At 43.3% G+C, this 26,995-nt stretch overlaps 1 protein-coding gene across 1 annotated transcript in view; it reads left to right on the top strand.

The window, feature by feature from the left end:
* Positions 1-2,758: 2,758 nt before the first annotated feature.
* The window catches only part of LOC137332984 (endoplasmic reticulum membrane adapter protein XK-like), a 37,051-nt gene continuing 12,814 nt past the window's right edge, over positions 2,759-26,995 (top strand). The window contains exons 1-2 of the mRNA XM_067997045.1: positions 2,759-3,122; positions 22,996-23,333. Coding sequence (XP_067853146.1) covers positions 23,020-23,333 — 314 coding nt within the window. The 5' untranslated portion in view covers positions 2,759-3,122; positions 22,996-23,019. The remainder of the gene's footprint in view (positions 3,123-22,995; positions 23,334-26,995) is intronic.

The raw sequence follows: 26,995 nt of genomic DNA, 5'->3' as shown, positions 1-26,995 counted from the left end.
ACTTCAATGATAAAGGAGGATATAACGAGAGGTAAGCAGCCAACAGAGACCTTGTGGGTTGAATTGAGAAATAGGAAAGGATCTAAGACTATAGTGGGAGTTGTGTATAGGACCCCTGGCAGCAGCTCTGAAGTGCTAGATTGTATAAATGCAGAGATTAGACAAGCGTGTAACAAAGGCATAGTGTTCTTAATGGGGGACTTTAACCTTCACATAGATTGGGAAAAGCAGACTAGCAACTGTCAGAAAGGTAGTGAATTTCTTGAGTGTGTCCGGGATAGTTTTCTACAGCAGTATGTCCTAGAGGCAACAAGGGGGCAAGCCATATTAGATTTAGTAATGAGTAATGAACCAGATTTAGTTAACAGCTTAACTGTGCGTGAACATCTATCCAATAGCGATCATAACATGATCGAGTTCAAGGTAGTGTTTGAAAGGGAAAAAAGTGAATCAGTTGCTAAGATTCTAGACTTGGCTAAGGCCGACTTCAATGGGATGAGACAGAGACTGTCCACAGTAAACTGGGCAAATCTGTTAATGGGTAAAATGACTGATGATCAGTGGGAAATGTTTAAAGAAACATTTAACGTGATACAGAATCGGTTTATACCCCTGAGGGGCAAGAACTCTACTTGCCAAAAAAAAAACAGCCATGGACAACTAAAGAGGTAAGGGACAGTATAAGACATAAGGAAAGGGCATACAAAAAGGCAAAAAATGGCACAGATCCTGGTGAATGGGAAAGATACAAAGATCAACAAAGGGTCACAAAACAGATAGTAAGAGCTACAAAAAGAGAGTATGAAAAGAAACTTGCAAGGGATATCAAAACCAATATGAAGAACTTTTATAGTTACATTAGGAAAAAGAGGGTGGTCAAGAGCAGTGTTGACCCCTTAAAAACCGAAAGTGGGGATATTGTCATTGACCATGGGGAAACGGCGGACATGTTGAACAATTACTTTGCGTCAGTATTTACAGTAGAAAATGAGGATAGCATGCCGGAAATCCCAAGAAAACTAATATTGAATCGGGGACAGGGACTCAATAAAATTAACATAAGTAAAGCAACAGTAATGAAGAAAATAATAGCACTAAAGAGTGACAAAGCCCCAGGACCAGATGGTTTCCATCCCAGGGTTTTAAAGGAAGTAGGTGAGCACATTGCAGATGCCCTAACTATAATCTTTCAAAGTTCTCTAGATTCAGGAACTGTCCCTCTAGATTAGAAAATTGCACGTCACTCCGCTTTTTATGAAAGGAGAGAGAGGGAAACCGGGGAATTATAGACCAGTTAGCCTAACATCTGTTGTGGGGAAAATGCTGGAGTCTATAATTAAGGATAGGGTGACTGAACACCTCGAGAATTTTCAGTTAATCAGAGAGAGCCAGCATGGATTTGTGAAAGGTAGGTAGCGCCTGACAAACCTGATTGAATTTTTTGAAGAGGTGACTAAAGTAGTGGACAGGGGAATGTCAATGGATGTTATTTATATGGACTTCCAGAAGGCATTTGATAAGGACCCACATAAGAGACTGTTAACTAAGATAGAAGCCCATGGAATCGAGGGAAAAGTACTGACTTGGTTAGGAAGTTGGCTGAGTGAAAGACGACAGAGAGTAGGGATAATGGGTACTCACATTGGCAGGATGCGACCAGTGGAGTCCCGCAGGGATCTGTCTTGGGGCCTCAATTATTCACAATATTTATTAACGACTTAGATGAAGGCTTTCAAAGTCTCATATCTAAGTTCGCCGATGACACGAAGATTGGTGGTATTGTAAGTACTGTAGATGAAAACATAAAATTACAAAGAGATATTGATCGATTAGGTGAATGGGCAAAACTGTGGCAAATGGAATTCAATGTAGGCAAATGTGAGGTCATCCACTTTGGATCAAAAAAGGATAGAACAGGGTACTTTCTAAATGGTAAAAAGTTAAAAACAGTGGATGTCCAAAGGGACTCAGGGGTACAGGTACATAGATCGTTGAAGTGTCATGAACAGGTGCAGAAAATAATCAAGAAGGCTAATGGAATGCTGGCCTTTATATCTAGAGGACTGGAGTACAAGGGGGCAGAAGTTATGCTGCAGCTACACAAAACCCTGGTTAGACCGCACCTGGAGTACTGTGAGCAGTTCTGGGCACCGCACCTTCGGAAGGACATATTGGCCTTGGAGGGAGTGCAGCGTAGGTTTACTAGAATGATACCCGGACTTCAAGGGTTAAGTTATGAGGAGAGATTACACAAATTGGGGTTGTATTCTCTAGAGTTTCGAAGGTTAAGGGGTGATCTGATCGAAGTTTATAAGATATTGAGGGGAACAGATAGGGTGGATAGAAACTATTTCCGCTGGTTGGGGATTTTAGGAGTCGGGGGCACAGTCTAAAAATTAGAGCCAGACCTTTCAGGAGTGAGATTAGAAAACATTTCTACACACAAAGGGTGATAGAAGTTTGGAACTCTCTTCCGCAAACGGCAATTGATACTAGCTCAATTGCTAAATTTAAATCTGAGATCGATAGCTTTTTGCCAACCAAAGGTATTAAGGGATATGGGCCAAAGGCAGGTATATGGAGTTAGATCACAGATCAGCCATGATCTTATCAAATGGTGGAGCAGGCACGAGGGGCTGAATGGCCTACTCCTGTTCCTATGTTCCTAAATGCCAAATTTGCATATGCTAAGTAAATAAAATCCGGGCTTCTCGCCAATGAGATGAAGTCACAGGTGTTGAACGTTTCCACTCGGCCATGCTGAGGCAGCAGAAACCTCGGTTTAAAAAAAAGCGTTCTTTCCGGGACTTTCAAGGTTTGAGCTTAACTAATCCAGGCAAGAGTTTGCGACACCTTCAAAGTTCGCAATGTGACAAAAAAAGTTTCTAAACCAGAAGCAAAAAAAAAACCACAGGGCGGAGCTCGCTGGATCAAAGTTTACTTTTTTCCTCTTTCTTCATAAATGTTATTTTGTTTTTTTTCCCCCCTCCGTTTGCTCGAATATCTTTCTGGTCCGATCGCTTGGAGTAAATTTCTTCAGACTGCGCTTCAGTGACGCGCGGTGGGAGGATGGGAGCGCGTCCTCGATCAGACACCGGCTGAGAGCAACTACAGAGCGGAGTGTAAGTTGGACAGAACCGGAGTCCTCACATATTTGATATATGATTCGAATTAGATTATTTCTCTCTGTCTGTCCTGGAAGGAGTGGGGGATCGTCCTCTTACTGCCCCAACCCTCGCAAAAAAAAAAGTTTTATTTTGTAAATCGGGGAAGCGGACTCGCGCGCGGTTGTTTGTAACGCTGCTCGTTGTGGGGTTACAGCTGGTGCATTAGCAACTGCAACCTTTTCCCAGTTTCGGTCAGAGACCATGTAGAGAGCTGATTGTAGAGAGCTGATAGAAATTGGTATCTCCGGATTAGTGTTGGGTCTGGCCATGCCGATGCCTTGGATATGTGGCCATTATGTTAATATGCAAAATTATGTTAACAAACTCGTTGAACCAACCAGCTGTGTAAGAGTGCAAATTTGAAAATGCGTTCACTGCTGATGCATCCTGAGTATGTCTATGAATTGTGAACAGCATTCTCTTTCCCCCCCCCCCCCTCCCCACCCCAATATATTGAATTAAAAAAATTGTGCATTCTGGTTAACTTTGCACCTTTCACAGTTGGTAGATTTTTAATCTAAACAAATTGGGTCATTTTATATGAGGTTGGTGGCTGTGAGCTTGAATCAGATAACAATAACTTGCATTTATATAGCACCTTTTAACATAACATAACATAAAACGTCCCAAGGTGCTTCACTTGAGCATCGTCAAACAAAATTTGATGCTGAGCCTCATAAGATATTAGGACAAGTGACCAAAAGCTTGGTCAAAGAGGTAGGTTTTAAGGAGCATCTTAAACGAGGGGAGAGAGAGATGGAGAAGTTTAGGGAGGGAATTCCAGAGCTTAGGACCTAGGCAGCTGTAGGTACGGTCACCATTCGTGGAGTGATGAAAATTGGGGATGTGCAAGATGCCAGATTTGGAGGAGTGCAGAGATCTCTGAGGGTTCTCGGGCTGGAGGAGGTTGCAGAAATAGGGAGGGGCGAGGCCATGGAGGGATTTCCGTTCGAAGCAAGGGGAATTGCTAAACTAAATGTTGTCTTCTCAACCTATACTTTATTCTGTCTTATCTGCCTCTGTCTACCTATTTCCATTTGTATCTATATCTGTCTCTATCTCCTACCTGTCTCTGCTGTGTGGTACATCTGTCTCTGCCATTCACATGATTTATTTGCAATCATGCTAGTCTTCAATATATTTGAAAATATTCTGTAAATGAAAACAATATTTTGTCTGTAAAAGACCTTTTGTTTAGTAGAGCGGTGGATGAGGATGGAAGAAAAGTGGCAATATGTTCAAGTGCTGATCAAGTTTAAAGAGAATGCAGGGGATGTAGACATCTCAGATTAGGCCTGCATGTTTGGAGTAAAAAAACAAACCAGTGTACTATTCCTGAGAGAGGATGAAAAGAATGACTGGGGATGTGGGAAGAGGTTGTCTCTGGAATAGTAAATAAAAATATAGCTGGTTTGATAAACATAACTTGCATTAAAAAAATTGCTTGTATATACATCTACATTGTTTTCTGTCAAATTGAGTTCAAATGGTCATGCTTTGTTTTTTGATGTTTTTAGTCCAAAAAGACACTTATATTTATTTTCAGAAGCCCAATAATGGGTTTCTGGCTTAGTATTGTCATACTTTTCCATCCCACATAGGGCTTCCAAACAGCAAGTCCTGGTACAGTTTGAATGGCTAGTCTTGCAGTCAATCATTAAAATATTTCTGGAAGTAGTAGACACGGATGCAAGCTGGGAGCCGTAGTCCTTGTTGAGTTTTTTGACATGTTTTTGTGCCTTTAGTGTTTTATTCAGCGTGCAATGGTTTCTATTTTCAGAAAATAAACCTTTTTGACAAGAGTCATGAGCAATATAGGCCAGAAATTACTTGGTGATAATAATGGCTGAATGCTTAACATTTTTAAATGACTTTCCCCAGACAGTTAAAATAATTGACAGAGGAACATCATATGAGCACATTATGCATTAGTCTGCTTTTATCACCAGCAGTAATTTTTAGCTTCATGTGTTAGAAAATGTTCCAAATGCACAGCAGGTTGGTCAGCATCTAAAGTGACGTAAAAGCAGGTTAATGCTTGGGTCTGACTTCATCAGAATTCAGTTCCATGGTTTGTTTGTGACATTGACATGCCCCCACCCCATCTCTCCTGGAGCTCCTTTTTAAAAATAAATGTTTATTTAAAATAGTTGAATCAGCATGCCCTCAAGCCTGCTTCAGGCTGCCATGGGGTTAAGGACAGGGACAGATACAATAGTGAGACAGTTTTATTTAGTGCATTTGGGATAATTTTAGTAGATTTCAGCTCACAAATCAACATGGGGTCAGATTTACTGGGCAGTGTTAAGTTATATTAAAATATCTGTTACCCTTCCAGGAGACATTTTATTTTGCTTGAAAGACAGAATTACAGGAGGCTTATGTAAGAAAATGCTCCAAAATAAAGTATCAGTATCAACATTTTCTGAGGATGCCCCCAACTCCCACTAGAAAGAAATCTCATGCTTTCTGCTCTCGCAACTCCCTGCTTTTGTGCAATTTAGTTTTTTTCCTTCTGCAATAAAAGTAATGGGATATTGTCATAAGGCCTGTATTTGGGGCTGTCAGTTTTATTTTGGAGCTGTTGGCCATCTTTAGCCTGTTTTCTACATTGGTATGTATGAATTTTGTTTAAAAGTAAGCAAGCAGGGCAATACGTTTTTTTTTAAAAAAACAGCCAGCAGGGTTAAACAGTTTTATTTTTAAAAAAAGCACATTTCCTCACCTGTAACACGATTGTATTTTATTGTTGGAAAAATTTTATATGATCAAACAATCATTTTGTTATTTTTAGTTTATTCCTGAAATAGACAATAAAATACATATTGTTGTACAGCTTTTTAAAATACACTGAGTAGGGCAAGAATTATGAATTCTCCCTGATCTTAGCATTCTATGTAATGCTATCACACAAGTTGCATGATGACAAATGTGCACCATATACACCACACCATATGATGGCTATCTCAGTAACCTCCTCCAGCTCTACAACCCTCCAAGAACACTGCATTCCTTCAACTCCGGCCTCTTGTGCATCCCCCACTTCCTTCGCCTCACCGTTGACGGCCGTTCCTTCAGCCATCTAGACCCTACACTCACTAAAATCTTGTTCAAATTTTAATTTCCTGGAAAATGTTAGCATTGTTGGACATGTTATGGTGACTTTGGCATATGACGATTTTTGTTTTGTTAATAAGCACTTAGAAATCAGAATATTCAGAAGTGAGAAAGTGTTTGGTTAACCCTTTTTGTTTGAAGGAGAGGACCAGTGATTTTCAAATGGTGCACTCAGATGTGATTTATGTCATCAGGTCCACTGTTTGTTTGAAAACAAATTAACAGGGCTTGCGGACATTTTGTCAACAGCATGTTTCCTCTTTTACATCGAGTTACATTGAATCTACAGCACAGAAACAGGCCACTCGGCCCAACTGGTCCATGGTTTATGCTCCACACGAGCCTCCTCCCTCCCTACCTCATCTAACCCCATCAGCGTACCGTTGTATTCCTTTCTCCCTCGTGCTTATCTAGCTTCCCCTTAAATGCATCTATGCTATTTACCTTAACTAATCCTTGTGGTAGCATGTTCCACATTCTTACCACTCTTTGGGTAAAGATGTTTCTCCTGAATTCCCTATTGGATTTATTAGTGACTATCTTATATTTGTGACCTCATGTTTTGGACTCCCCCACATTGGAAACATTTTCTCTACGTCTACCCTGTCAACCCTTTCATTATCTTAAAGACCTCTTATAGGACACCCCTCAGCCTGTTTAATAGAGAAAAGAGCCCCAGCCTGTTCAGCCTTTCCTGATAAGTATATACTCTCAGTTCTGGTATCATCCTTGTGAATCTTTTTTGCACCCTCTCCAATGCCTCTGTCATTTTTTATAATATGGGGACCAGAACTGTGCACAGTAATCCAAGTGTGGTCTAACCAAGGTTCTATACAAGTATAACATAACTTCTCTGCTGTTCAATTCTATCCTTCCAGGAATGAACCCTAGTGCTTGGTTTGCTTTTTTGTGGCCTTATTAAACTGCGTCGCTACTTTTTGCGTATCTGTATTTTCAGACTGGAGGGAAGTATACAGTGGTGTTCCCCAAGAGTCAGTATTCGGACTACTGTTCTTTTTGATATATATTAATGACCTGGACTTGGGTATATAGGGTATAATTTCAAAGTTTGCAGATGACATGAAACTCAGAAATGTAGCAAACAATGTGGAGGGTAGTATCAGACTTCAGGAGGATACAGATGGACTGGTGATATGGGCAGTCACATGGCAGATGAAATTTAACACAGAGAAGTGTGAATTGATGCATTTTGGTAGGAAGACTGAGGAAAGGCAATATAAACTAAATGGTGTAATTTTAAAGGGTGTGCAGGAACAGAGAGACCTGGGGGTGTACATACACAAATCTTTGAAGGTGGCAGGACAAGTTGAGAAGGTTTTTTTTAAAGTTTATGGGATCCTGGGCTTTATTAATAGAGGCAGAGAGTACAAAAACAAGGAAGTTATGCTAAATCTTTACAAAACACTGGTTAGGCCTCAGTTGGAGCATTGTGTTCAATTCTGGGCACCACACATTAGGAAGGATGTCAAGGCCTTAGAGGGTGCACAAAAGATTTACTAGAATGGTGCCAGGGATGAGGGACTTCAGTTATGTGGAGAAGCTGGGGTTGTTCTCCTTAGTACAGAGAAGGTTAAGGGGAGATTTGATAGAAGTGTTCAAAATTATGAATGGTTTTGACAGGGTAAATAAGGAGAAACCGTTTCCAGTGGCAGAAGGGTTGGTAACCAGAGGACACAGATTTAAGGTGATCGGCAAAAGAGCCTGAGGCGACCTGAGTAAACATTTTTTTTACGCAGCGAGTTGTAATGATCTGGAATGCACTGCCTGAAAGGGTGGTGGAAGCAGATTCAATAGTAACTCTCATAAGGGAATTGGATAAATACTTGAAGGGGAAAAAAGTTACAAGGCTATGGTGAAAGAGCAGGGAAATGGGACTAATTGGATAGCTCTTTCAAAGAGCTGGCACAGGCACGATGGGCGGAATGGCCTCCTTCTGTGCTGTGCTTACTATGATACCCCTAGATCCCTTTGCTTCTCTACCCCATTTAGACTCATATTATCCAAGCAGTATATGGCCTCATCATTCTCCCTAACAACATGCACCACCTCACACATTTCTATATTGAAATTCATTTGCCAATTACCTGCCCATTCTGCAAGCTTATTAATGTCTTCCTGCATTTTGATGCATTCTTCCTTTGTATTAACTATACTCCCCAATTTGGTTTTGTCAACAATTTTGAAATTATGGGCCCGATTTTAGCACCCGCTACCGGGTGCGTTCTCCGCAGGGGGGCCCCGGAAATCCCGGAGCGGGACCGGATCGCGCCTCGATCCCGCCCACGTCCGGGTTCCGCGCTGACGTACGGGGGTGCGTGCTCAGCCCCCGCTGGTGGGAATCCCGCAGGCAATTAAAGCCAACGGGATGCCACTTGAGTGTGTTTACTTTGGTTGTTCAGGTCATCAGCTGACCTGATTAAGGGACTGTGTGTGATTTTGGATAAACATGGGACTGTTTCACACACTGGGGGAAACAGTCCCAGTTGAAATGGACGTGTTGCAGCCGTCAGCCTGTGGCAGCTGCAAAGGTCCATTTGACAGGTGGGGTGGGGGGAGGGGAGACCCTCAGCCATTGCAGGAGGCCGCTCTGTCACTTGGGACAAAGTTTGGCCTCCACCACCCTCCTCCTGATGATCGAAGTCACCAACCTGCACACTTACCCTGGGGTCCGGAGACATGTACCTACCTTGCGGACCCCCTCACATGTACATCTTACGGATGGGGGCCACCGTAGCTGCAGTCATGACCTCCTCGGAGGGCGAACAGCATCACCAGCCTCACCAGCCTCGCCATCCACCCCGTCCACCTCTGACACGTGGAGCTCCACAACAGAGTGCTGTGACACATCCACCTGTACAGCAGGAGGGAGGGCTACCGCAGAGAGAGCTGTGTCGCAGAGGGCACTACCCTCGCCACACGTTCCACAGACCGAGGCTCAGCCTCCTGGACCTCTCTGAGCAGCAGTGCACACGGAGGCTCAGAGTCACTCGCCATGTAGCCGTGGACATCTGCAGCCTCTTTCATGCCGAGCTGCTCCCGGCTGGCCCATGCACCATCCTCCTACCTGTCGCTGTCAAAGTCACCACTGCCCTCCCGAACTTCTCCTCCGCAGCCTTCCAGGGTGCAACCGGGGACATCGCCGATGTCTCTCAGTCGTCTGCGCAGAAGAGCACTGCAAAAACACCCACACCCACTCTGCGGTGACAGTGGGTGGCATCAGTGGTGGGTCCACATAGTGATACACAGGAGCGGGCATTATTGCGCAAAACAGACAGGATTCGCGAAGACATGGCAGTAGTGGTGCCAATACAACGTGTGCTGTGAGTTGTTCTGATATTCAATATAGGTAACACCCATGATAAACCCTCAAACACCCTTGTGCATCCCCTTCATGCTCACGGCACGTTTGCCTTACGCTGCCTACTGCACATATGTGATGCATGCCCTGTGGCTGCAGCACAGATGGTGGCAGGTTGAGTGAGGCATGCTGTGAGCGAGATGCACAAGAGGGTGAGTATGGGATAGAGCCATGAGATTGTATGAGGGTTGGGTTGCGTGGTAGTGGCGGGGTGAGTACTCGCGAGGTGAGTAGGTGCAGGTAAGATGGGGATGGGGTTTGAGTGGGTATGAGGGGTGATGTGACAGAGTAGTGTTGGCAGTGCCAAAGGAGATGTGGGGTGGTGGCGGTGTTGTGGCAGACGGTGTGTAGGGGAAAGACTACGTGTTCTCACTGTGGCTGACCTACTGATGTCATTGGAGCGCCTCCTGCACTGTATGCAGGTGGGCGATACGTTAGTGGGGCTGGTGACCTCCTCTGCCACCTCGAGCCAGGCCTTCTTGGTGGCAGAGGCAGGCCGCTTCCTCCCGCCCGCCGGGTGGAAGATCTCTGTCCTCCCCCTCCTCCTCACCCCATGTATTGATACCTGGGGTGAGGCATCATTAAACTGGGAGCAGCCTTCCCCCTGGGCTGCTCCATGCTGTAAGTTTTCAAATTTGTTGCAGCATCTGTCAGTGGAGGACTGCCCCTTTAAATAGAGTGCCTCCAGCTGACAGATCGTAGCGTGGAACCCGGAGGTGCAGTTAAGTGGCTCCAATTAGTGTGTTGCCTGCTACGATCGCGCGGGAAACCCACTAACGCGCCCGCTGGCCCACCCGCCGAGAACCCGCACCCCTGGTAAAATCGGGCCCTATATGTCTGATTCCTGAGTCCAAATCGTTTATGTAAATGGTGAACAACAGTGGAGCCAACACCAATCCCTGTGGAACACTCCTTTCCACCTTTTGCCAGTCTGAGTAGCTCCCCTTAACCCCCACTCTATTTTCAGTTTTGTAGAAAACTTACTATCCATTCTGCTACCTGTCCCCTGATTCCACGTGCTCTGACCTTAGCCATGAGTCTACAATGTGGTACCATTATCGACGGACTTTTGAAAATCCAAATATTTACATTACCGTTGTCTACACTTTCTGTTACTTCAAAGAATTCAATAAGGTTGGTCAAGCATGATTTTGCCTTCTGAAATCTGTGCTGACTACTCTTTATTATATTTTTGTTTTCTAGGTGTTTTTTTATTAAATCTTTTAGGAAAGATAATGGAATCTTTACTCATCACTGACGTTAAGCTAACTAGTTTATAGTTCCCTGGACTTGTTCTGTCTCCTCTTTGCTTTCCTAATTTTTTTTGATTTCGTTCCCTTTTGTAATCCACTCCTTTTTTGTTTATGTATTTAGAATGTGCCTTTTTCTTTAGTTTCAATTTCACCCTGACCTTTTTTTATTCGTTCATAGGATGTGGGCATCGCTGGCAAGGCCAGCATTTATTGCCTATCCTAATTGCCCTTGAGAAGGTGGTGATGAGCCACCTTCTTGAACCGTTGCAGTCCGTGTGGTGAAGGTTCTTCCACAGTGCTGTTAGGAAAGGAGTTCCAGGATTTTGACCCAGCGACGATGAAGGAACGGCAATATATTTCTAAGTTGGGATGGTGTGTGACTTGGAGGGGAACGTGCAGGTGGTGGTGATCCCATGTGCCTGCTGCCCTTTTATTCATCCATGGTATTTTGTTATTAGCTGGTTTCCTTTTTTTTAAGAGGAATGAGTTCAGGAGAAATATAATCACCATTTTAAATATTTCCCACTGCTGTTTGATCTCTTTGTCTATCAATTTTTTTTTTCTAATTTACCTTCCCTGGTTCCATTCTCATCCCCTCAAAATTTGCTGTTTTCCAATCTATTACTTTGGTCTTTGTCTTATGTCTTTCTCAGTCATTATTTTAAACCTTAGTATGTTATGATCACTATTGCCTAGATGTACCCCCATGCTTACTTCACTTATCTGCATTGGTTCATTTCCAATTACTAGATCCAGCAGTGATCTACCTCTTCTTGCCAGTTTATTTGGGGGTGGTTGAAATCATGATTATTATTCGATGTTTCTTTTACTCATTTAAGTAAAATATCTCATGCTGAATGCCACAGCTTGTCAGACAGTAGGGCATGTGGTCATGCATATTAACCACACAGCAGCTGACTCTTCAAACTGATGTGTAGTCGTGATGAAGGTTCTGGATTTGGTTCGGATGTGTGTTTCAGAGCAAACATTTTAATTTAAATTTTCTAGAACTGAGCTAGCTCAGGTTGAATGTCGTGCTAGTAATCACGGTAAAATTCCTTTTTTAAAAAGAAAAAGTCACTGCCTGAGCATCTTTCAAAGTATCAAAGAATGTGGACAATGCTCTGGTTGCAGTAGACTCCACTACACTAAAACAGAGGATATGTTGCTTATACATAATGTTCCCTCACAGATACAGAAATCCTAACCCTTTGTATGGTCAGAGCCTGGCTTCAATTAGCTTGGCACATGTATCGGACTGAAACTCACCACTCTGTACTTAAGGAACTTCCCTTTACCAACATATACTGCTACCTAACCAGATGGAACAACTTGCCCATATTACTGTTGAGTAGGGTGAAGACAGTAAAGATGAACATTCCCCCCCATTTTCTCTACCTATTTCAATTGCTGCCTCTCATGGCACTAGCCCTACTATCCAGTGACCTGGACATTAGGATCTCCAAGTTGTCCTGGATGGGCAACAGCCACAAATACGCTTCAACCAAAACTGAAGGGAGGATTCCCAAATTTCAGACTTGATTACTGAGCAGTTCAGACCCAAGTGATTGTTGCCTCATCTCCAGCTCATGGCCCTCCCTCCAAGTTTCCACAGCTATTACACAGCTTACTATTCAAACATCCCCTTAGAAATGACCAATTCAGAGCCAGATGCACTCTATTATGGCCACAGTTATCTCAGACTGGAGCCAGGTCTATGCCTCCTGAAAGATCTCACCAGGTCTATTGGCTTTCTTCCCAATATGGCACAATGGGGAGCTCTCAGGTGACCCACCTCAGCTGGATACAGACTCTGGCATGAAAAAGGGATCATCCCATTAGGCCAGATTTTCCCTTGAGGACCAGATTATTATTTTTTTATATTAATTCACAGGATATGGGTGTTGCTGGCAAGGCTGGCACTAATTACCCATCCCTAGTTGCCCTTGAGAAGGTGGTAGTAAGCTGCCTCCTTGAGCCACTGCATCCTACATTGTGAAGGTACTCTCACAATGCTGTTAGGTAGGGCGTTCCAGGATTTTGATCCAGCAACGATGAAGGAAAGGCGCTATAGGTCCAAGTCATGGTGTGTGATTTCTTGAGAAACGTGCAGGTGATGGTGTTCCCATGCACCTGCTGCACTTGTCCTTCTAGGTGGTAGAGGTTGCGGGTTTGGGAGACGCTGCCGAAGAAACCTTGGCAACTTGGTGCAGTGCGTCCTGTAGATAGTACACGCTGCAGCCACAGTATACCAATGGTGGAGGGAGTGGATGTTTAAGCTAGTGGATGGGGTGCCGATCAAACAAATTGCTTTGTCCTTGATGGTGTCGAGCTTCAATGTTGTTGCAGCTGCACGCATCCAGGCAAGTGGAGAGTATTCCATCACATTCCTGACTTGTGCCATGTAGGTGGTGGGGAGGCTTTGGGTAGTCGGGAGGGAGCCACTTGCCACAAAATGCCCAGCCTCTGACCTGCACTAGTAGCCACGGCATTTATGTGGCTGGTCCAGTTAAGTTTCTGGTCAGTGGTGACTCTCAGGATGTGATGGTGGGGGACTTGGTGATGGTAATGCCATTGAATGTCAAGGGGAGGTGGTTAGACCCCAGCTGAAATATTGTGGCTAATTCTGGGCACCACACTTTAAGAAGGGTGTCAAGGCCTTAGAGAGGGTGCAGAGGAGATTTACTAGAATGTTACCAGGGATGAAAGACAGTTACGTTCAAAATCATGAAGGGTTTAGTTAGAGTAAATAAGGAGAAATTGTTTCCAGTGGCAGAAGGGTTGGTGACCACAGGACACAGATTTAAGGTAATTGGCAAAAGAACCAGAGGCGGCATGAGGTGGGGGGGGGGGGGGGGGGGGAAACTTATGCAGTGAGTTGTTATGATCTGGAATGCCCTGCATGAAAGGGTAGTTGAATCAGATTCAATAATTACTTCAAAAGGGAATTGGATAAATACTTGAAGGGGGAAAATTTGCAGGGCTATGGAAAAGATCAGGGGAATGGGACGAATTGGATAGCTCTTTCAAAGAGCTGGCACAGGCACGATGTGCCAAATGGCCGCCTTCTGTGCTTAATCATTCTATGGTCATTACCTGGCACTTGTGTGGCGTGAATGTTACTTGCTACTTATCAACCCAAGCCTGGATGTTGTCCAGGTCTTGCTGCATGCGGGCATGGACTACTTCATTATCTGAGGGATTGTGAATGGAGCTGAACACTGTACAATCATCAGCGAACAGCCCCACTTCTGACCTTATGATGGAGAGAAGGTCACTGATGAAGCAACTGAAGATAGTTGGGCCAGGAACACCGCCCTGAGGAACTTGTGCTGCGATGTCCTGGAGCTGAGGTGATTGGCGTCCTTTATGCCAGGTATGACTCCAGCCAATTACTTCAGTTTTACTAGGGCTCCTCGGTCGAATGCTGCCTTGATGTCAAGGGCAGTCACTCTAATCTCACCTCTGGAATTCAGCTCTTGTGTTCAAGTTTGGACCAAGGCTGCAATGAAGTCTGGAGCTGAGTGGTCCTGGTGGAGCCCAAACTGAGCAATGATGTGCATGTTATTGGTGAGTAAGTGCCATTTGATAGCACTGTTGATGACTCCTTCCATCACTTTGCTGATGAGTGAAAGTAGGTTGATATGGCGGTAATTGGCCGGGTTGGATTTGTCCTGCTTTTTGTGGACAGAACATACCTGGGCAATTTTCCACATTGTTGGGTAGATGCCAGTGTTTTGACTGTACTGGAACAGCTTGGCTAGGGGGGCGGCTAGTTCTAGAGCACAGGTCTTCAGCACTACAGCCGGGATGTTGTCGGGACTGTAGCCTTTGCTGTGTCCAGTGCACTCGGCTGTTTCTTGCTATCTTGTGGAGTGAATCAAACTGGCTGAAGTCTGGCATCTATGATGGTGGCAACCTCAGGATTATGCCCTTCCATCAATTAACTAACTGTCAAATTTCGCATTGCAGTTTGGATATGCAAGAGAATTTGGATTGAGCGAGTGGAGGGGAGCGGCAGCTTTTCTAAATATTCAGTGAGGGTTGAACCAAAAATTGAAAGCCATAATTGGTTTGTTACAAACCATAAACACATTTATACGGGGGACTGCATGTACGGAATACCTCACGCTTTCTTTGCCTCAGCAAATGTAGGTTCACATAGTTGCAAGGGGGTGGTTTCTAAACGCGGAGCTCTTGACACTGGCCAATTATTTGCCTCGTGCTAAAAGCATAAACCATGTTACATGTTGTGAACTGCCCCTTTATATATTAGAGGTGGGTGGTTTTGCTTGCAACAGTGAAGCTGTAATGAACAGCAGTAGCTCGTTTCAGTAACACAACCAATTAAGTGGTTAAGCCATTCTATAAGATGCTGTTTCTTCTTGTCCAACCTGTATGCAACTTGCCTGCAGCAGTGCTCAGCCATGAGCAGTAGGGTGGTGTATGTACAGTGCAGCTGTTATAGTGGTCTTCAGAGCAAGTGCATCTTATCAGGAACGAAATGCCAAATACAAACGGGTTGACTAAAAGTGCTTTTACACTTGATGCATCTATATTGGTTGCCATCTGTACACCAGTTCACAGTGTTTACATTGCTAAATTGGTTCCCTTATTCAGTGACAGAGGCATAGACTCACATTATTTGATTGGTTTGTTGTATGATTATTGCTGGGTTTTAAATACTTTGAGTAATTGTGATTTTGTACTACTTCTCATGTTGATTGGAAGCTCTTCTAACTCTGTTGTGAATAGAACTGATTATTGACTGCTTCACGATTAACCAGTGGGACATTTGCGCTCATCAGTACGATTTTTTTTTTGCCCAACGGTGATGTTACGGATGGGTGTTGAACATAAGTGCCCTGAAATCCTCTGGAGGGCTTTTGGGCAGGTTGGAACTTCTGCATACCCCAGTTATGGAGATACAGGACCTGGGAGTAATCTGGCTGTTTCAGAGTCTGTAGTCATTCTCTGTGTTACTAGTCCCTAAGATGTACAAGTCAACAGGATTCTGTGTAGATTGTGATGAATTAAATGACTTGGCAGAATCTGACTCCTACCTGATGCCTTGCATTGAGAAGATACTGGGGATGTGAGGTATCTGAGACTAGACCTCATGTAAGGTTATTAGCAGGTTCCACTTAAGGCAGAGGCCCAGTTGCACTCTGCATTTTTTACACTCTCATTGCTGGAGTTTTGAAATGTCCTTCAGAATGATAAATACAACCACCACATTACAGTGGATTCAGTTCTGATGGGCTAGGCATTGCACGTAGTATACATTGATGACATAGCCATTTTTAGTTGGACATGGTTGGAACACCTCTGATGTATTAACTCAGTTAAGCAAAACAGGGTTGACTGTTGAGGCCACCGCATAACCAAACAACAAGCCAGGGCATTCCTCGGTTTGACTGTTTTTGTAGATTCATTCCTAATTACGCCATTAACTGCCTGACCCACAAGGTGAAGCCCAATTAATTGGTTTGATCCCTTGATGTAGAAAATACTTTTGAAAGGCTTAAAATGCCATGTGAGCTGATCCTGTGCTAGCTTGTCCCAATCATTCTTGATCTTTCACAGCGACAATAACAACAGTGAGAAGGATAGTATTAGACGTCGGGAGGACATAAACAGACTGGTGAAATGGGCAGACACATGGCAGATTAAATCTAATGCAGAGAAGTGTGAAGTGATGCATTTTGGAAGGAAGAATGAAGAGAGGCAATATAAACTAAATTGTACAATTTTAAGGGGGGGGCGCAGGAACAGAGAGATCTGATGGTTCATATACAGAAATCTTTGAAGGTGGCAGGACAAGTTGAGAAGGCTATTAAAATTGCATATGGGATCCTTGGCTTTATAAATAGAGGCATAGAGTACAAAAGCAAGGAAGTTATGCCAAACCTTTATAAATCACTGGTTAGACCTCAGCTAGTGTATTGTGTCTAATTCTGCCACCACACTTTAGGAAGGTTGTCAAGGCCTTAGAGAGGATGCAAAGGATATTTACTAGAATGGTACCAAGGATAAAAGACTTCAGTTACCTGGAGAAACTGAGATTGTTCTACTCGGCACATAAGAAATAGGAGCAGGAGTAGGCAATATGGCCTCTTGAGCCTGCTCCACCATTCAATAAGATCATGGCTGATCTTCTACCTCAACTCCACTTTCCTGCCCTATCACCATATCCTTTGATTCGCTTAGTGTCCACAAATCTATCGATCTCAGTTTTGAATATATTCAACGACTGAGCATCCACAGCCCTCTGGGGTAGAGAATTCCAAAGATTCACAACCCTCTGAGTGAAGAAATTTTTCCTCATCTCGGTCCTAAATGACCGATCCCTTATCTTGAGACTATGACCCCTAGTTGTAGACTCTCCAGCCAGAGGAAACAGCCTCTCAGCATCTACCCTATCAAGCCCTCTACGAATTTTATGTTTCAGTGAGGGGTGATTTGATAGAGGTGTTCAAAATTATGAAGAGTTTTGATAGAGTAGACAGGGAGAAGCTGTTTCGACTAGCAAGAGGGAAGATAACCAGAGGACACAGATTTAAGATAATTGGCAGACGACCCAGGGGGGAGAGGAGGAGAATTTTTTTTTACACACCGAGTTATGATGATCTGGAATGCACTGCCACAAATGGTGGTGGAAGCAGATTCAGTAGTGACTTTCAATAGGGAATTGGATATGTACTTGAGAAAGGAATCATTTGCAGGGCTGTGGGAAAAGAGCAGGGGAGTGGGACTAATTGGATAGCTCTTTCAAAGGGCCGGCACAGGCACGATGGGCTGAACGGCCTCCTTCTGTGCTGCAAGATTTTATGTTTCTATTCTATAACTTGCATTAACATAGCACCTTTAGCATAGAAAAACATCCCTAGGTGCTGCACAGAAGCATAATCAGACAAAAATAGACACCTAGCCAAATCAGATGTTAGGATGGGTGACCAAAAGCTTGGTTTTAAGATGGATCTTAAAGGATGAGAGGGGGAGTGGAGAGGTTTAGGGAAGGAATTCCAGAATATAGGGCCTAAGCAGCTGAAGGCACGGTCACCAATGGTGAAGGAAGAAAGTGGGTGATGCACAAGAAGTCAGAGTTGGAGGAACAGAGGCTTCTGGAAGGGTTGTAGGGTGGAGGAAGTCACAGAGGTAAGGAGGGGGGAGGCCAAGAAGGGATTTAATCATGAGAATTTTAAATTTGAGGCATTGGGGGAACCGGAAGCCAATGTAAGTCAGTGAGCATGAGGGTCATGGTTGAGTGGGACTTGGTGCCGGAGAGGACATTGGCAGGAGAGTTGTGGATGAGCTGAAGTTTATGGAGGATGGGAGGTTGGCCAGGAGAGCATTGGAATAGTCGAATCTGGAGGAGCATGGATGAGTATTTCATCAGCAGATGTGCTGAGACAGGAGTGGGGGGGAAGGCAGGAGATGTTAGAGATGGTCTTTGTGAGGAAGGGGATATGGGGTCAGAAACTTAGTTTGGGGTCAAACTGAGGTTGCAAACTATCAGGTTCAACCTAAGACCGTAGCCAGGGAAGGTGATGGAATCAGTGGCAGGCATACAGAGTTTGTGGTGGGGGTCGATGACGATGGCTTCAGTCTTCTCAATATTTAACTGGAGAAAATGATTCGATGTCCGACAAGCACTGTGACAACAGAGGCGGTGGAGGGGTCCAGAGAGGTGGTGGAGAGATAGAGCTGGATGTTGTCAGCATACGTGTGGAATCTGATCCCATGATGTCGCCAAGGGGCAGCATATAGATGAGGAGGGGGCTATGGTTAGATCCTTGGGGGACTCCAGGCGTAATGGTGCGGGGGCGTGAAGAGAAGCCATTGGTGGAGATGCTTTGGCTACAATTGTATAAGTAAGAGTGGAACCAAGTGAGGGCAGTCCCACTGAGTTGGACAACAGAGGAGAGGTGTTGGACGATGATGGTGTGGTTGACCATGTCAAAGACTGCAGTTAAGAAGGATGAGGAGGGATTGTGCACCACTGTCACAGGATGTCATTTGTGACTGATTAGGGTAGTTTTAGTGCTGTGGCAGGAGCAGAAATCTGACTGGAGACATTGACATTTTCGACATCGTTCACCTGAGGAAGGAGGAAGCCTCCGAAAGCTTGTGAATTTAAAATAAAATTGCTGGACTATAACTTGGTGTTGTAAAATTGTTTACAATTGTCAACCCCAGTCCATCACCGGCATCTCCACATCATGGAGACATTGAAACATGGAGTTGCAGGAAAGATGGGTACGGATTTGGAGAGGAAAGGCAGATTGGAGATGGGCGTGTTTGCAAGGACACAGGATATACGGTTGAGTTTTTTGAGGAGGAAGGTGATGACAGTAGTTTTGAAAAGGTGAGGGGATGGGGTGGAGGGCAGTATATTCACATTCCACACCAATAAATCAGCGGCACTGGTCCTTTGTTAGGTTTTAATAGGCTAAATATACACTGGGTTTTTCAGGATGATCTGTGTGCAGACCCCTTTTTAAACAAGCTCAAAAACTAGGAAACAATGAGACGTCGGTTTAATCTTCTTCTTAATCATATTACACAACCCACTTCATATAGTGACCATGAGATTACTGTAATGGACAGATAATCATGGGGAGGACCCATCAGGAAAACTTGTAAGCACACAGTTCTAATCTGCTTACCCTAGTTGAAGCTAGAAGTTTACGTCTCCTGAGCTTTTGTATGTTGTACCATTTTATAGTGTTAGTAATATCTTGCTAGCAGGATGATAACATGTCAACACGTTCTGGTTATTTTTAATTAGTATGTAACACGTTAACCCAATAAGTCACCTTGTAGATTATGTAATCTTCTTTAGTGCACCAGCATGACACAATCATTGCTTTTCTCATGGTTTGTACCTTACTATCCCTTCTTTTCTCAACTAGTCTAATGTGTTTGTAAGTCTCCTGATCATCCCCTGACTGTTTGGCTCGATGCCCCGGACATGCCCTGTCTGTCCTTGCACAATGTTAGTCCGTTAATGTCTGTTCACAGGTTCTAATTTTGTCCTGAACATGACCTCTTATAACCTGCTTATATTGCAGATTCTTAGTTATAATATGTGTAAGTGTCTTTAATATTGAGATGTTTAATAAAGTTATTGGAATTATTAGGGTCTTCCCCGTCTGGTCTACCCCTGGCTACACTCTACTGAGACAAGTAACTGACCCTGGGAAGAAACACCCAGTTGTTTACCTAAGTTCCAAGCAGGTGCCATGAGAGATAGCTTATTCCACAATTGAAAAAGAATTTGTAAGCATTTTCTGAGTACTACAGAAGCTATAGCCATATTTATATGGAATTGCATTTATGGTATGTTCTGACCACAATCCTTTAGTATGATTAGAGTCAACTCATGGCAAAAACATGTCGCAAAAGAGCATTTCCCTACAAGGTTATAACCTAGTCTTCCAACATTGTCATGCCAGGAATACCAGCACATTGTCACATCAGGAATAAATGCAGTTTCAATGTTTAAGACTGCCACAAGGCCCACATTCAAATGTGACAGGAGTAACGTGACAAAAAAGGAAGTAATTTTGTTTTGGCTTGGTGGCTATCCTTTTTTAAATCTAGTTACAATACATAAGTAGGTTAGAAGCCAGCTGCTGATAAATTCTATATTCCAACCTAGATTGATACAAAATGTTGCAATGAAGTTTGAATTGATTTAAGAGCTTGAGAGGAAGCGCCACGCCACATTCAAGCAAACACATACTGTATGATTTGTTCATTTGTAATAGTAGTTTCCTTTGGAATCTGGCTGTCATTTATTTAAATCCATAGATGTTTGGGGAATATGTATGTGCCTGAATTCAGCTGAGTGGAACTGATTTGAGAGAATTTGCTTGGAACCAGTGGTGAGAAATATAAAAATAAAATGTTAATTCAAAAGAATAGTAATTTAGTTTAGACATTTTGAACACTTCTTTGAGTATCTAGATAGTATAACTTCTAATATATCTGTGTTAGATCATTGTTTGTTGTTTTTTTTTTCAGCAATAAATTTGCTCAATAGTTTAAACCTTAAATGAGGTGTGGTGCTGTGACACCCTATTGCTTGTTGAAGATGGGAGAAGAATCCTGTGGAGGCAGGATAATTCCAGTAGCTAAAATAGTTATCCGAAAGGTTTTCTGTTTGTTATCCTGGGCATGTTACCAAAAGTTTACCTAGATATTAAGACTATTGAAGATATCCTCAAAGTCAGGGGTGGGGGGTGGGGGGTGGGCAAACAGAGATAAATCAGGAACAGGTGTTCTACAGGTGTAAACATTACATCAGGAAAACTTGTTGGGCAGTTTCTGTATCTTTGAACTCTAATTTGCACAATAGCTTTCTGTCTATTGTGAAGGTACCTTTTTGATCTTCTTTATCCCAGTTTGGATTTCAAAGTAATGAAGGGATATAACTTCACTCTGTATCACAATTCCTGTAGTGAATTTCTACTTTTCCAGACAATTGTTGTGCTGAAGCCAGTGGAAAACTCCACGAATATCTGATTTGACCGATAAACGTCACATTATAGTTGTTAGTCTAAACTAAGTTACTTCTGTAATCTATAATAGTTTTGAGATTTTATTATTTTGAAACTGATTTTGTATGTTAAGTAAAGCAGTGTGATTTGTCTTCCTGATGGTGTTTGGCATTTACTTATGTTCATTTTATTTCTTAAAGATGATTCATAGTTGATAGACGAGGTATCTCAGGTGATCAGTATTATTTGTGTCTCAGTCAGAGAAACTGAGAGTATGTGGCATCTCATATTCCAGTGAGCCTATCTGCATAAATGGTATTGTTCACCCTGGTCATGGTAGCTCCACATTGCTTCATGCATAGCATTTTAGTTTATAGGATGTGTGGACTTGCCTTGGAAATGATCCTTTGCACTGGGTGTGAAATAAAGGTAACTGGAGAGCATCCAAATTGTAAAACAATCTTTGCTTTCTCCATTTAAGCTGAGAATTTAATAAGGCCTGTAACATAATAAAGGCATAAAAGATTACAAAGAAATAATTAAACTTAGCTTTATAAAATTATTTTCTGTTAGAAATGCCTCTAATATTTTCAATTGGGTGACTATGCCTCTCTGAAAAAGTTGTTTCTGTCTTTGTGTGTGTCCCCTTCCTCCTTTCCCTTCTGTTTTATGACTTTCTTTTATACCGAAGCAAAATCCTTTTCCCCACCTATTCATTTACTGGTCAATCAGAATTGTATTTCTTGTGGCGTGGATTCCTTTATTTGGTGACAAGATATTAAGACATGTCAAGCACTTACAATGAGCATATTTTTAATTACTTGAAAAAAGCCAGACCTGCTCATTAGTGCAAATTGCTTTTAGTTTTTTAGGTCTTAAATAATAGTGGTAAGACAATCCAGATAAGGATTAGGACATTTTTAGGTTTAGTTGTGAGAACAACTTTCATTTTTGCAAAATAAGGATGACTTTACTTTAGGTCATCCCAGGCACTTACCTGTGATATAACCCACCATTCAACCTTGACAAACCTGGGTGTGACTAGCACTAGCTGCTAATTTGAACCAGCTGCTAACTGTGAAAGGCCCTTTGTCCTCACAGTATGGAGTACCAATGGTTCTTAGCACTAACCTTTTTTCCAGAACTCAGCAGGATTGTTGCAAACACCATTTTAGCACATCTTTGGGCATTGCTAGGGCACTTTTCCTACATATATGACTAGATATTGGGCAGTAATGGCAAACTCTTGATCATAAAGGCAGTGGGGTCTGCTTATGGGAGAGTTCGATGACATTGATCCTGAGAGAATATCTGATACAGACCCGAAATTTCTAATAGAGGCCTTAAAAGGACATGCCAGGTTAAACATTCGTATAATGTTCCTGTCCTTATAAAACAGTGTATCCTTTGACTTACCATGAGCAGTGCCATGGGAGATCCACTAGTTCTGTGTATAAACCATTTGAATTCGTTCATCAGATTGCAGTGGAACTCAGTCCTAAGTATCCATTAATCTCTACATCCATGGACCATAATAAATTTGTATATAATATAACTTTTATTTGTGTTTCCAGGTGAGCTAGTAACCATAGTTTGGAATGGAGAAGATGGGAGCAATTGATGGAGGAGAAGCTGATCGCAACATGGCTACTCTTGTACTGCACCGGGCAAAGATGCCAGCCAGCATCATCATCTCTACAGTCCTGTTCATAGCAGAAGTCATAGCTGGTGGCACGCTCTGTGCCTTATACAGCCGCTGGGGTGATACATATTGGTTGGGACTGACAATCTCCTTCATGTTGGTACCATCTGTGCTGGTGCAGTTTACATTGATCTTAATCCATCGGGAACTGGGTACGAACAGGCCATTCATACTGCTGCTTCACATATTGCAGATGGGACCCATCATCAGGTTAGCAATGATTGTTGCTGTCATAGACCTTCATTGCCAATCGATGTAGATTACATATAATATACTCAGTTTGCTAGTAGCACTGTTTTAAAAAATATATATATTTTTGGTGTGATTTTGTGCTTATCAAAGTAAAGGAAAGTAGAGCCAGGGAATGAAACACTCTCCATTTCAGGCTCCCATTGTTAGCATCAAACATTCCTAGATTAGGTACAATGCAAAGCTCTTTCCAACAATGTGTCCAGTCCTAACCTCAGAATAGTAGAACCCCACTACATTAGTGTGATATTTCCATTTCCCACGTCAGCCATCCTGTAAGTGAAACTGCTAACTCATTGACATAATAGCAGCAGTTTTGTGCTATGGATCTGCATTCACTTGGAACTGGATAGAGAGTGCTTCAAACCTATTTCACCTTACAGCCCTCGGACTTTCATCCCACTAGTCTAAGGTGGATTCAAACCCAAGTCCATGAGGTAAAAGGATAGTGTGCTAACCCATTTTGCCATTCAGTTTCAACTGTAAATGGATTTAACCACATTAGACCTGAATCCAGAGAGAAAAACATAAGAAGCAGGAGCAGGCCCCTAGAGCCTGCTCCGCCATTCAATAAGATCATGGCTGATCTTCTACCTCAACTCCACTTTCCCACCCTATCCCCCATATCCCTCGATTAGAAGAGCATTGGAAAATTATGACTAACACATCTGGGATGGAAACCATCAGGTCCTGGAGCTTTGTCCATTTTAAATCCCATTATTTGTTACCATTTATTTACCTATTAATTCTGCTAAGTTCCTCCCGCTCACTTATTTTTAGATTCCTTTGTACTGCTGGTATTTTGTCCTCTTCCTCTACTGTGCAAATGGATGTAAAGTGTTAGTTTAACAAATCTGCCATTTCCTTATTGCCATTATAGTTGTTGCCTGCATCTTTTGTTAATTAGGCCCACATTCACCTTCACCACTCTTTTTCTCTGAATATATTTATTAAAACTTTTTATTTATTCGTTCATGGGATGTGGGCGTCGCTGGCGAGGCTGGCATTTATTGCCCATCCCTCATTGCCCTTGAGAAGGTGGTGGTGAGCTATTAGCTTTGATTTCCCTTGCATGTATTTTTCATATTCCCCTTTTGCACCTCATTACTTTCTTTGTATGAACATAAGAACATAAGAAATAGGAGCAGGAGTAGGCCAATCGGCCCCTCGAGCCTGCTCTGCCATTCAATAAGATCATGGCTGATCTGATCCTAACCTCAAATCTAAATTCATGTCCAATTTCCTGCCCGCTCCCCGTAACCCCTAATTCCCTTTACTTGTAGGAAATTGTCTATTTCTGTTTTAAATTTATTCAATGATGTAGCATCCACAGCTTCTTGGGGCAGCAAATTCCACAGACCTACTACCCTCTGAGTGAAGAAGTTTCTCCTCATCTCAGTTTTGAAAGAGCAGCCCCTTATTCTAAGATTATGCCCCCTAGTTCTAGTTTCACCCATCCTTGGGAACATCCTTACCGCATCCACCCGATCAAGCCCCTTCACAATCTTATATGTTTTAATAAGATCGCCTCTCATTCTTCTGAACTCCAATGAGTAGAGTCCCAATCTACTCAACCTCTCCTCATATGTCCGCCCCCTCATCCCCGGGATTAACCGAGTGAACCTTCTTGGTACTGCATCGAGAGCAAGTATGTCTTTTCTTAAGTATGGAGACCAAAACTGTATGCAGTATTCCAGGTGCGGTCTCACCAATACCGTATATAACTGCAGCAATATCTCCCTGTTTTTATATTCTATCCCCCTAGCAATAAAAGCCAACATTCCGTTGGCCTTCTTGATCACCTGCTGCACCTGCATACTAACTTTTTGATTTTCTTGCACTGGGACCCCCAGATCCCTTTGAACTGCAGTACTTTCCAGTTTCTCGCCATTAAGATAATAACTTGCTCTCTGATTTTTCCTGCCAAAGTGCATAACCTCACATTTTCCAATATTGTATTGCATCTGCCAAATCTCCGCCCACTCACCCAGCCTGTCTATATCCCCTTGTAGGTTTTTTATATCCTCCTCACTCTCTCTACTTTCCCTCCCATCTTTGTACCATCTGCAAACTTTGATATGTTACACTCTGTCCCCTCCTCCAAATTGTTAATATAGATTGTAAAGAGTTGGGGACCCAGCACCGACCCCTGTGGAACACCACTGGCTACTGGTTGCCAGTCCGAGAATGAACCATTTATCCCAACTCTCTGCTTCCTGTTAGATAACCAATCCTCCACCCATGCCAGAATATTACCCCCAATCCAGTGATTCTTTATCTTGAGCAATAATCTTTTATGTGGCACCTTGTCGAATGCCTTCTGGAAGTATGCCTTTGTTGCTATTTATAGTTCTTCCAGTCTGCTGAATGATCTGTTTTTTGTTATTCGTTCATGGGATGTGGGCGTCGCTGGCGAGGCCGGCATTTATTGCCCATCCCTAATTGCCCTTGAGAAGGTGGTGGTGAGCCGCCGCCTTGAACCGCTGCAGTCCGTGTGGTGAAGGTTCTCCCACAGTGCTGTTAGGAAAGGAGTTCCAGGATTTTGACCCAGCGACGATGAAGGAACGGCGATATATTTCCAAGTCGGGATGGTGTGTGACTTGGAGGGGAACGTGCAGGTGGTGGTGTTCCCATGTACCTGCTGCTCTCGTCCTTCTAAGTGGTAGAGGTCGCGGGTTTGGGAGGTGCTGTCGAAGAAGCCTTGGCGAGTTGCCACTGTGCGCCGGTGGTGAAGGGAATGAATGTTTAGGGTGGTGGATGGGGGCCCAATCAAGCGGGCTGCTTTGTCCTGGATGGTGTCGAGCTTCTTGAGTGTTGTTGGAGCTGTACTCATCCAGGCAAGTGGAGAGTATTCCATCACACTCCTGACTTGTGCCTTGTAGATGGTGGAAAGGCTTTGGGGAGTCAGGAGGTGAGTCACTCTCCGCAGAATACCCAGCCTCTGACCTGCTCTTTTAGCCACAGTATTTATATGGCTGGTCCAGTTCAGTTGCTGGTCAATGGTGACCCCCAGGATGTTGATGGTGGGGGATTCAGCGATGGTAATGCCGTTGAATGTCAAGGGGAGGTGTTTAGACTCTCTCTTGTTGGAGATGGTCATTGCCTGGCACTTGTCTGGTGCGAATGTTACTTGCCACTTATCAGCCCAAGCCTGGATGTTGTCCAGGTCTTGCTGCATGTGGGCTCGGACTGCTTTGTTATTTGAGGGGTTGTGAATGGAACTGAACACTGTGCAATCATCAGCAAACATCCCCATTTCTGACCTTATGATGGAGGGAAGGTCATTGATGAAGCAGCTGAAGATGGTTGGGCCTAGGACACTCCCACTGGGTGGGAAAGTGCACATGTGGAGGTGGCTCTGTTAACACCTCTGAAGTACCTTGGGACGTTTTTCTTTGTTAAAGGCGCTATGTAAAAGCAAGTTGTTGTTAATGCCACCCTGCCCCATTCCTCTGTCAAACACCCTGCCAAGACTCGCTGCCCTGGCTTGCTAATGAAGATTGGCCATTTGGGTAAGGTAACAAAAGGGTGTCCGCATGAGTTTGTGCATTCAAGAGAGAGAAAGAAATTGGAAGTTGGAATCAACAAAAATAGGACCTTTCTGGTCCTTTCCTAAAACTCCA

This window comes from Heptranchias perlo, chromosome 15, assembly GCF_035084215.1.
Source record: "Heptranchias perlo isolate sHepPer1 chromosome 15, sHepPer1.hap1, whole genome shotgun sequence".
Lineage (NCBI taxonomy): Eukaryota > Metazoa > Chordata > Chondrichthyes > Hexanchiformes > Hexanchidae > Heptranchias > Heptranchias perlo.
The sequence above is the reverse complement of the archived record's forward strand: the minus strand, read 5'-3'. Positions and strand labels throughout refer to the sequence as shown.